At 44.8% G+C, this 12,476-nt stretch overlaps 1 protein-coding gene across 1 annotated transcript; it reads right to left on the reverse strand.

Annotated features, from left to right (window-relative positions):
• Positions 1 to 678: 678 nt before the first annotated feature.
• LOC144108609 (neprilysin-21-like) lies at positions 679 to 5,216 on the reverse strand. The gene is made up of 3 exons (XM_077641802.1): positions 5,201 to 5,216; positions 2,851 to 3,155; positions 679 to 1,008 (listed from the first exon to the last, which is right to left on the reverse strand). Exons 1-3 carry the CDS (start codon positions 5,214 to 5,216, stop codon positions 679 to 681), a joined length of 651 nt encoding a protein of 216 aa, XP_077497928.1.
• Positions 5,217 to 12,476: the final 7,260 nt, after the last annotated feature.

The raw sequence follows: 12,476 nt of genomic DNA on the forward strand, positions 1-12,476 counted from the left end.
GTAAACCTGTGAGGGGCATGAATACGAACCGCTTAATTCTTTCTTGACAGTCAGAACTTTCTATTACACAGAAAGCTTTCGCAGCGTGAATATGCAGTAGGAACATAAGATAAAGGATTAGACGGTGAATCAGATATCAATGATGACAGCAAACTAGAAAATGAATATGTGCTCCTTTTGATAGCAGTTGCATGTTGGATTACATGCTTTCATCACTTGTTATATTAATAAATATTAGCCTAAACAAACAATTTCTCGTAGCCCAATGCGGTACCAAAGAAGCTTGAAGACACTTTTCTTATAGTAGTGTTGGAGAAGGGTTATTTTGCCTTCGTTTCAGCAAACCAGTAGCGTATATGTCATTCCTTTCTTCTTTCTATATTGCTTGAGACCATTTTCTCTTTACTGAAAACTTTGCAGTGAAGAATTGAAACAAGAGTAAAGTTTCTTCTGGGATTCAGCTCCGCAATGACTTTGCAATTATATCCTCGTAATTTCTTGCGTTTATAATATAATAATGTCCGTAAGAAATGAGCTGATTTCAGAGACAGTAGCAAAGACTACCCCTCATTTGGTCCGTGAGGATCGGCCTACAAAAACCCTATCAGGCGAATGTTTCCTGATAATGGCTTGTAAATAGTCACCATAATTTCTGAGTCCTTGCAATCTCCAGGGTGGTTAGAGACAAGTCTGCTCCGGCACCATGGCGCTGCCGTTGGGGGAGTTATATGCGTTCCCGAACTCGGGTAGTTCGCGCAGCGGCAGGTTGCAGCGCTCGTTGAGCGGCAAGGAACGCGTCACGTGACGAGCGATGACAATGCCGCACAGCTGGAAGCAGTAGGCGGCGAAGAAGAGCCGCTCCCGGTCGTAAACTTGCCCCGAGGCGCCGATGCCCAGAGGAGCAGCCTCCTTGTCGGAGCCACCACCGACACCAGACGAGGAGTGGTTCTGCACGCTCTTGCGAAAGGCGGCGTACGCCATTCGGAGGCCGACCGTGTGCGCCAATACCTGGGCAAACGTACTGAATCGCCAATGTTTCTACAGGCACAGTGGTGTATCGTAAATTACCGTTTGCAAATACCGTGCATGACAGTTTCGAATGCCGGGCCGAAACAATGCTTCGCATTATACTATCAAATGCGCAACAGTGCGGAATGATGTGGTCTTCCTTCTGTCAATGTTCCAGAGTATTTTTCTTCGTGGCTTTTGTTTATTACTTATTATTGGGGTATATGACATTGGTAGTGATTATAATATTTGCTGCTTTATGTGAGTATTGCATGTTGCTCATACATCGTTAATATTTATTCTATTGGCCTGTATTATTATTCAATTATCCTGCTGCCTTAAATCACACCTTCGGGTACTGCAGGTAACCACTATTAAATAATCCTATCCTATGCCGTTTAAAGCATTTACGACCGGGCGCTGCAAATTATCCAAGAAACACAGACACAGAAAGATCCAAGACGAAGTATACACGTTGCTTTGGTCGCTTCCAAGCGGAGAGTGCGACATTGCCGTATTTTACAGTGCATTAATCGAAAAAAGTAACATCTGCTTGTCAAAGTTTTCTGTCATCCATGACATGAACGAAGCCGTTAAGACACGTGAAAGCGCTGCACTCTGTTTTGCTTTTTGGTCTACCTGCTAAAGGAGAGGATGAGAATGGCTGTGCTCCCTTTCCATGCATTCATTAAAAATTACTGAAATTAAGCCATTGAATCAACATTAACTTCATGAAATTCAAAGTGGCCGCCATGACGCAGGTGCACTTTTATTTGTGTAATTATTGATAGAGACACCCTCAGTCCGATCAAGACCAAGATAGGAGTGGTGTAACAATTGTTATGCAGACAATAAAAGGCTGAAACACAAGCGGCCTCCAGTCGGTACTAAGTTTAAACTCTTCTATAATGGGATTGGTCTGTTACAACAAACAATAGACATGCGCTAAAATCTCGATACAAATCTTGATCTCGATCTTAGAAGAAAGGACAGCTCAACAGTTTTTGGAGACATTTTTTAGATATGCTTGCTCTACTTGGCATCAACAAGACACTTTTCTTAAAGTCACGCCGTAGCCTTAAAACCGTGACCACTCCGGGAGCTGTTAAAAATGTCTCGTGCAACGTGAACATTCAGCTTCTTAACTGTAAGCGCAAGCAAGACACACATAATCACGTCTACTAAACACGCAGTACCACAGCAATATCTTAGCGTCCTCGAAAAGTAGGGTGAGCGTTTATATTTTTATACCCCACTGCTTGCAATATCTTGCCCGCAAACAAAACTAAGCGCTGCCTAGAAAAGTCAACACCTTTAGTATGGCATAAGAAATAATAACCTTATTGACTTTTTGACATGAGCCCGAAAATTGCCGTCAAACTACGTCACCTTTCGCTAACGCTCAACTGGACTGTCTGTTTTAAGGTACATATAGACTGAAACCCAGTTCTTACGCGAGTACTACCGGGTAACGCGGCAGAGTAAGCTTATTGTGTAAGCTGCCATGTCGTTCAGTAGCATTTAGACGGGGCACTTCCATTCACACGAGCACATCAAATTCTTCCGGTCACCAAATTTTCTTCGCCTAGCTTTTGCCTAGCTACACTGTCTCTGCTTGACAGAACAGTCCAACCAGTTACCAAAAAGTGGTATGTAGAAAACAAGAACGTAAAGCAAGAACTTATTTCGTACGTTTTTTTTAAATTTTCTGCGTGGATTTTATGCAAGTTTAAAGTACGAGCCTGGAAAAAGTCACGTTGATAGGAACTTTCCGGAATGCAATCCAAGGTATGTCCCCAGTCATGCGCTGAAGATTATGCTCGATGCAGGAGCAGCGCTTACCTCGGAAGCGTCTTTATCGGTGACGTTGATTCCTTCGTACGAGCCCTGCTTGTGGCCCACGCAGTGCTGCTGCTCAAGGTAGGTCGCCTCGCTGTTCTCCGCGTACCACGTGTGCCCGTAGCGAACGCCCCGCAGATCGTAGACGCCGGTGACGGGGTCCAAGTGGCGAGCCAGAAGGGAGCCCACGATGGATCCGAGTGCCGCGTAGTTGACGGCATCGGAATGCGGTGCCTCTCCCCCAGTGGAAAATGGCGGGAACAGAAGCGCCGGGGACGTGAGCAACTCGTGTTGCACGGAGTCCAGTACTGCGGTTGTTTGCACGTCCAAGAACAGCGGTGCAGATTTAAATTGCTTTCAGTAATCAATTGGTGAAGTCAGTGCGAGGCCTGCTGAGCGCAGTTTGTTAAAGGCATGAACGCAGACCAGGTAAAACCGACCACAAGTACGGTCAAGAATAGCGCTCACTGGCAAATGTTTTTCTGTTGTAAGTACTCCCACATTTGGCAGTGGTTGGTATCATCTTGTAATACAGTTTAGACTGTTTTCTGCTAATTTATGTTGAGCTCGAAATAAAACAAACTGCCTAAAGTGTAAACAATATTACTTAATGTGCGCTAGATGCCTGTCAGTAGTTGTGGAGCCTAGCAGTAATATTTAAAAAGTTGACTATTCTGTATTATTTAACCAGCCTGCTTGTTACCAGATATTGGCCGTATTCTGATGTACAGTCACAATCATCGTTGTCTAGAGCGCTCGGGCGGTGCACTCTCTCTCATAAAAACGGTCACCTTGGCAATGCTAATATGAATTAGAAGCAACGCTTGTGCGCAAGAAGAGCCCGAACACTTTGGTTGGAAAGCATGGGCTGCTTTCTAATTTTAGTTTCTACGGCACCCAGCACACTGATCCCACACTCTACACAAGGGTGACGCAGACTGTACTTATCGCTGGAAATTCTATGCCGAGAAAAGCGCTATTTTAACTTAAAAAACTATTTTTAAGAATTGTGTCACTTCGCACGGGAAACACCCTGTATATGTTTTGTTGCGACGAAAGAATTTTGAAAGCCTATATTACGAACATCGTGTCACGTCAAGGGAGCACGGCCAAAAAAGCCCTCTTCGACAAGCGTCAGGAGCACTTATTTCGCCCAGGCAGTCAACTTTGAAAGCTCGGTTCAGTGAAAGACTAATGCCCCTCGCAATGATCTCCAATGAACCCTTTCCGGCGGCAGTAGCCGGATAACAATCCACGAATTTGCACACGAGCCCCTCTACGCCCGTGTTCATGCACTCCCCCCCCCCCCCCCCCCCCCAACAAGCTATATTTTGTTTACTTCTGAATACGCTTGGCTATGTTTTTTGCGTTATGTAACCTGGCTAGATTTTCGTCACAATTTCTGCTAATATCTTATTAAACCAAATTACTCCTTTTATTCCACGCTGCTTCTTCTTTTTCCTGACTATAGGCCGCTACACTGCCCCGTATTTAAACAATAACTTTTCTTGAGTATATAGTCTTTGCTCCAAAGGTGAGAAATGAGAAGATGAAGCCATTCTGCAGTTACGTTTTGAAGCATGCCTCTAAGCTGCCATTTAAATCCTCCCTATGCCTGCCCTGAAATGCATTTCAGCCGAGAGTTATCCTGGTTGTTTATTTTCATATAACCCGGCGTGCACTTAAACAAAGAATACATGAATGCAGTTCCTCACAACTTTAAATCTTAATTTCTCTCTTCATTATTTAAGGTTACTTTTTCTGCCCAAATCATGTAACAGACAGGGCTATTATCACCAAATTAACAACCTCTAAGCTACTTTGGTGTGCTTGAAAGAAGTGAAATTTATGTCGAGGCAAATCTCGACCTTGTGAGCCGTCTGATTTGCTCTTCTTAACGGTGGTCTTGGGGTCATAATCAACAAGTTGCAAGTGGTTATTAATGCGAAAGCATTGCTAGGCTATGTCGGCAGCGGAAATCTCCATAAGATGTGGACGCAAACGTGTCCGCGGATTGTGCCGCCTGATGCGAGGTCATCAGTTGGTGGAATCAACAGTCATCTCTGTATGTGTGTGGCACTTAAGATAAAATAGGGGAGTCAGTGGTCATCGGTCATTAACATTAGTCATTAATCAATTGCCGTAATAATCATTATGATAATAAATAAAGCTGTGGTATGCCTACAGGACACGATAATCTAATATCCTGTAGAATTAACTTTTTTAAACGTTCCGTAAAAATGAGTTATACCTGCCATCAAAACATGCATTTCTGTGTATTCGCGCATTTCTCCATTCTCTCCTCACATTTTGCATAGCCGAACACCACCCCTCCACCGTCAACTCCACCCACTAGGCCATGCCACCATGCTGGCGAAGCGCGGACATTCTAAAGGCGGCAAAGCTTCCCAACTATCCGGCGTGACGCCGCGGACCAATCGCGTCATTGGCCGCTGCGTGACGCCTCAAATAACTTAGCCAATAGCAGTTTGCCAAACCCACATAAAGGCAGACGCGTGTCACGAAGGATGACTCTAACTCAAAAAGTTCTCAGGAAAGGTAAAAAGGGCTCGCCAAATTTAGAGCCCCACTGTGGGTTCTCTGCTGTGTGCAGAAGTTTCCCATTTGAGGTTTGATGTAAATGTTATGCCTAAGTATTTATGTTGATCGACCTTCGAAAGAGGCATGTTATTAACCGTTGGCGAGGTGAGATGGCTGTTTTTTTCTTGTTATCGTCACTGACGCTGATTTATTTACGTTAATTAACATTTGCCACTTGGAGCTCCACTCGGATAGAGTTTTAAGGGAACCAGAAAGAACAAGATCACCGTCATGGCTGATAATTTCTTTATATATCACACAATCATCAGCAAAGAGTTTAATTTTGCACCCTATATTTTTGGTTATATCGTTAATAAAAATAAGAAATAGCAGTGGCCAAAACACTGAGCCTTGTGGTACTCCTGACATGACAGGTACGATATCAGATGGTGTATGATCGAACAAAACAAACTGGAAGCGGCCTGTTAAAAAATTTGTTATCTAAGCGGAAACTTCTCCCTTCCCAATAGCTTGTTCCAGTTTTGCAATCAGCTTGGCGCGACTCACGCCATCAAAAGCATTAGAAAAATCAAGTAAAAACATGTCAATTTGAGAACGATTATTAACGCTAAAAGCAAGGTCATGAACTACCTCTGTTAGTTGAGTGATGGTTGATAAGCCTGATCGAAAACGGTGCTGGTGGGGCGAGAGTATATTTTGGCGTTCTAGAGTTATTGTTATGTATTTTAAAATGATATGCTCTAGTATTTTGCATTAAGTGCTGGTAAGCTATAAAGGTCTGAAATTAACATTATTTTTGTCTCCTGTCTTGTAGATCGGTACTATTTTTCCAACCATGTGGCAGATGAGCAGTTGATAGTGACTGGCTAAAAATCTGTCCTAGATATCTACTGCACCACTCAGCGTATTTTTTTTAAGAATTCCTGTGGAATTTCGTCAGGACCTTTTACTTTTTTAGGGTCAGGGTTGAGAAGAAGATCGGGCATTCCGGCGTCTGTTATTGTCAAGGGATCAAGCACCGAGGCACGGAGTGGCGGGAGAGGGGGAAGTGAACCGTTGTCTTTCGTGAAGACTGACTGGAAGAAATTGTTGTATTTATTAGCCATTGTACTTTTATCGTCTTTTGTTAGTTTGGTTGCCGTTGGCTGGGTACTGCGCAGATGTTTCCAGATTCTTTGTGGGTTGTAATTCAGGAAGCTAGGTAAAGTGACAGTGCAGTATTGTTTCGAATCCTTTAGACTGTGGATAGTTTTGGGCTATTCTTGTTTACCCTACGAAACCGTTTTACGCACCGTTTAGCATGAATGACTTCACGTGTGATCAATAGATTATTAAGGTAATGATTTTTTCGTTATCATTGGGATAAAATTTGTCGCTGAGTGCAGGACAATGCTCTTAAAATGTAGCCATATAGTATTTACGTAAGTAGATTCTTCAGAAGCATTTTCCAAGAAGGAATCGAATTCATGCGACAGATGGGTTAGTATGCTGGGGTCTTCCGCCCTGTAAAAGTTCAAAAAACGTTTTACTGTAGGCAGGCTAGTAGTGCAATGATCGAGCTAGAGTCTGCACTTAGGTATGCCGTGGTCAGCTATGCCTTGAATAATTTTCATTTTTGCTTCACTATACGGAAATGTTCACTATGAAATATGAGGTGGAGGATATTTTTTCTAAACCTTGAATGCGATTAGGACTAGTGACAAGTTTTTGAAGGTTAAAATTTAGCATTCTGTGTATAAGCGCTTCTGAAGCTTGTGATGTGTGGTGCATTGTGGCCCAGTCTATGTTGTCAAGGTTAAAGTCCCCCGCAAGAATAATCCTGGATTGATGGGCATGACGCTACATATATTCTTGAATTGCTGAAAGACATGCACTGTCAGAGGAAGAGCTTCGATAAACCGAAAGTGTCTAAAGCATGAAACGAAATCGATCGCCCGAAGCTTATGTTACTTTATAACCTATGCAAGTGGCCTAAAGCCAGAAAACCTATTCATAAAAATTCCTTTCAATATCATCAATGCTGTTATCTTCCTTCTTAAATTCTCATACACCATCGAGGCCCTTACTTACGCCTCAACCCCCCCCCCCCCCCCCCCCTCCTTGAATAAAATAAATCGAGCCTGAACTTGCTGCTCTGGCGAGACAGAGGGCGCTCAGGAGAAAAACCGTGCACTGTGTACCACACGTAGCTGCCGAATGATGATAATTGAGGAGGTAAGCGCAGAGCGGCGCTGAGTGCCGCTACTCTTAACGTATCAGGGGAATTTGGTCGAGGCAAAACTATCGCAGTAGTAGTAAGTGGTTTTATTAAAATGGTAGTAAAAAGGACGGAAAAGATTTTTGCTAGCCCCGACATCTGCCATCGATACTGAAACACCTGAGCTGGGGCAGCGGAAATAAATGATAGCATGTAGAATGGACAAATGAAATGAAAGAGGTGAGGGGACAGGAAGAGAGGATATAAAGCTATGGCGCCATGAACGGTTTTGCGGTGAACCACTGAGCCAGAAGTGATGGTGAGAAGGAGGTAAGTGGGAGTTCGCACGAAATGGCCGCGACGAAGCAGCAAAGAAAAGTGGCCGCAACGCCTTCTGCATTCGCTCCATGGGCCAGTGATTGAAAAGACGAGGAGGGCTTTGAGTGATAAATGGTGCGCCCGTTGCATCCTTACAAGCTCGTTCTAGACCAAATGCTGAGCGAAATTTAACTGCTCTTGCGAATAAAATATGAAGCTCTTATTCAGACATTAGAAGACCAGAGAATACGAAATGCACAGCCCGCTGCACAAGTTCATCATGATACCCACCTTGAGAACCAAAAATTTTTAAGAAACACTGAAGAAAGTTGACTCTAAATTCCTGTCTGTAAGAATTTACTGCGCTACATTTTCCAGCTACTATGGGTTTAATCGGCTGAAAAATATTAAATTATGGCTGGGATAGTTTTTAAAAAGCAACATTTCTTTATCGCCACCGGATTAAACTCGTGACATGAAAACAAATATGGACTGTGCGATCACGGACGCGAAGCAGATTTGGTTAGCCTGGCATCAGGCATTATTGCGCCAAATGTTTCTTGACATCAGCGGTGCTTGCTTACGAGAGTGGACGCTGGGGGTATTGCTTGAATTTCGCAGACAAAAGCTGCACTACGCCAGCTTCTCAAACCGTCAGGGATGCCGCAGATTTGACCTTGATTATAGCTAGAGGTCACCATGGCCACATGTTTCACCTTGAATGTAGGTACAGGTCAAACCATGAGCATAACTAGTGGTAGTCAGGTTCGACACATGACGTCAGCTGCAGCAGCGACACCAGCATCTGTTACACCAACTATCTCGACTTTGACCCTTCACCTTAACCATTGATTCTTGACATTGACGTCCGTTAAAGCGGGACAGCGTCTGCCGGCATCAAATGTTTAGGTCACGAAAGTGCATTCTCCATAAAACGCTGATGCACTTCGATGCGTTCAGCAGAACGCTAGGTGTGATCGATGCGACGCCTGCCGTGGAGAGCGGAGATTATTGGCTGCAAGTTTGACCTTGAATGTAGCGAGAGGTCAAACAAGGAAACGACGCCTGTCTCACATATATCGGTGGACAGCCAAACCATGCCCGTAATGAAAGGAAACTGAAATGAAAATTGGTTTAAAAAAAGGAAATTACGCTTGTCTCTCATACCTCGGTGGACCCCCGAATTGCGCCGTAAGAGAGAAAGAAAGTGGAATAAAGTTGATTTTAGGCAAAAGAAATGACGCCTGTCTCATATACCTCGGTGCACGCACGAACCACGTTTATGCGAAGGAAAATGAAAGTTGGTTTTAAGAAAAAGAAATGACGCCTGTCTCAAATTGCGCCATTTACTTTCCCCAAAAAACGAATTTCTTTTTCAATTCAGCTTTGTTAAATTATCTGCAATGTTCGCGCTTTGTATGGAACCGGATTTAGTTCCATATATCTACAGAACGAGCAATAATACAGTAGTATGTATTACCGAAGCTATATTGAATAAATGCAGTCTTGTGTGAGCGCCTTTAATGTATTTTGGAAGAAAGCAAGGTGTTCAAGATTTAAGAAAAAATGTCTGCTACTGTGCGTGTCTCAGTATGGCTATCTATAGAAACAGCCAGTCGCTGCACAACAAGCGTAGCTAGGGACATGCAGCTTTTCGGTTTCAACCAGGGTTAACCAGAGCTAAACCACTGGCATTTTTTGTTCTTCTAGTTCTAGGTTACAAATGCCATGTTTTCTGTTAAAGTGGCCTACTTGTCATTCAGGCAAGAATGTGCTTCAGCTAGAGCACAACTTCAGTTTGCCATTCTTGTCTCCTCAAGCCCCACTGCTCCATACCCTTCTGAAGCGAATATACTGACCGCCTCAGGCTCTGGAGCAGCTTTGGATGCGGCTCCGTTGTTCAACAGCTCCGCGTTCCGAGCACGCACGTCGCGGGCCCGCTGTTCCAGCACCCAGGTGGTCAACGACGCGGTATCGCCGAACGGCTGCAGGTGCCGATAGTGCCGCCGCACATCGGTGGGATTTGAGAGCGTAGCCAAAGGGCCCAGCACGAAGCGGAGCCGCCGCAAGCGGCCGTTGACACGAGCCTGCGTCTCCGCGTCCATCCACGAGTAGTGCGCCATCGCAGAATCCAGGACTGCGCGAACCACAGCGTCCGGGGCTTTGTACCTGAGCCGGCGAGCCGCCAGTGCCCGAATATGCGACCAATCCGGTTAAACCATGCAACTGAAGAAAGGAAAAAGAAACCCCTAGTCCAGTTTGCTTTCCCTTATGAGACGCTTAGTAGCCACGTGCAAGAATGTACAAATATGGCTCAGCGCATGCTATAACTTTCTACAATAAACTGAATTTAGATAGACGTTGGTTCCCAAGACCAGTGCGGTTGTTTATATAGAAAATAATTCCGAATGAAGGCCGTGTACGATGATATTTTTTTTATTACCTATGCGCGCACCGCCCTACACGAGCCGATGTGTGCTTGCTCCGCTAGCGTGGCTGAGTTTACGTGACGTTTATTAAAGCACTTATTATACTCCTCCTGGCTTCTTCTAAAACTTGCGCTTGTTGTGATATGTTTTCGTTGGCGTCCAGAAGCGCGTCCGGAAGCTTGTGCCACGGCACATCCATACGTTAGGTATATGCCCTACTGTCTCGAGCTTGCAACCTAACACTATTGTCTTACCGCTAAAAACATCGTCAGCTCTGTCGAGACCCTTGCCCACAATAGTACAACGTCCTCTCCAATTAAACCCAATAGGGACTGTACTACACTGTCTAAGGCTACTCCCATAGAAACTGGTATCTTTAAATACTTCAAGTTGAGACGGGAATCCGTCTATTTTTAATGTGCGGCGATTCGGTCGCTTATAAAGCTTAGTCCAACTACGAACGTCCGTGTTGCACCTGTCTCTGTGTTTATGGCTTCGTAAGTATATCTGAATGTGCCTTTGTGTGTTTCGATGTTTCATGAAAATCCGCTATCTCATCGACAACTGCGCCGAGAAAGGTGATTACATCCGAACAATTGTGGAGCACGGCGAGGAGGGCATGGAAGCGGTAATGAAGAGGACAGTCAGAGAGAGACTTTGTGTTGGGCTGACTTTCCTCTTCAGGGTCATTTAAATAAAATAACTTAAAAATTACTACACCTAAGCTGCGCCTTGGTGCGAGGGCAGGTCAAACGAATGTGCGGTTGGCATGTCCAGGCAAGTCGACAATTCTTCCGAAGTATTTATTATAGAGTAATTCCTCAAAGCACTTATGACTCATAAGTGCAGACGCGTTGCACGCTATATTCTAGGACCTGCTGCCACCGGCAGCCAGTGCGAAGGTGCTGGCGGTTGGCGGTGAAATGAAGTACCAGCGGGTCTGGAGTGGGTTACTTGGTTCGAAATAGCGGCACAAGTTGATCATATTTCGAGATTTCCGAACCTCCACCTTATGTGAAAAGGATACCGCGTTCGATAAAAAAAAAATTGACAGACAAAAAAAGAAGTGCAAAATAGAAAAATTCGAGTTAGTAATATTCCATCAAAAGTGAAAGAGAGTAATTGGAATTTGCGTGTCATGTAGCACCATCAAAAGATGAAGAGCTGTCGATTGCGATAACAGAGTATATATAAATGTTTTAGACGATGCGCACACATATGAGAACACAAGAGAAAATGCACAAACGAGCGCTGCACTTGTAATCTTTCATGCTTGTTGTAGTGCTTGGTGCCACCTCAACCAGCTCAGCATCCTGTTGTAGAAACTCAAGGTAGGGAGTTGCAACCTAAATCCACAAAAAGAGCGTGGAAAGGTGAGATTGGAAAACTTGGCGGGATACGGTGGTCGGTGCTGGCGCAGGAGACGAAAAGTGTAGGTTTTATTCTAGAGGCACATCGCCTGAGGTGCACTCATGCTGCCTGATAATGATGACGATTTTACGGAGGAATGCACAGAAGCTGCAGCACCGTGTGTGATCGCATCGTAGAGAGAATGCTTTCGAGCGTTCGAAAGTGGGAATACCTCTGCTCGAGACGTTCCTGGTAGAGGAGATGCTGTCAGGCGCGCGGCATGGCACCGATGGCCTCCCGGGCGCAGGTGTCAGCTCGCAAGTGGAACGCCGCGCGTTGGTCGACGCCGTAGATGTCCGCCAGGTTGCCAGAGGACACCGGCAAAAGGCTCTCGTTGACCAGGTAGCGGACCAAGCGGATCAGCGCGGTTGCCTTCGCAGCGGCCACGAACTTGGAAAATGCGGCGATGACCGTCGGTGTGGAAGTCACCATTTTATCCTCTTGCCGGAAGTACTGCACCAGTTTGGAAGCAACATTCACACTGAAGGGCAAGCTGTTATCCTCTCTACAACACCAAGTTCCTTTCTCGTCTCTCCAGTAAGGCTCATGCTCCCTTTACCAATGCTACTAATTATGCAATGGTTTCATCAAACTACTGAATCGATGTGTTTAGTTTGCTAGCACTTCCAGTGGCCATTTTACGCGTTTAGCCTCTAGGTTTTTGCCTGTCTGTGTACAAAACAGACTTCACAACAGGTGGGAAAGTAAGCAGC

Source organism: Amblyomma americanum, chromosome 10 (assembly GCF_052857255.1).
Source record: "Amblyomma americanum isolate KBUSLIRL-KWMA chromosome 10, ASM5285725v1, whole genome shotgun sequence".
NCBI lineage: Eukaryota > Metazoa > Arthropoda > Arachnida > Ixodida > Ixodidae > Amblyomma > Amblyomma americanum.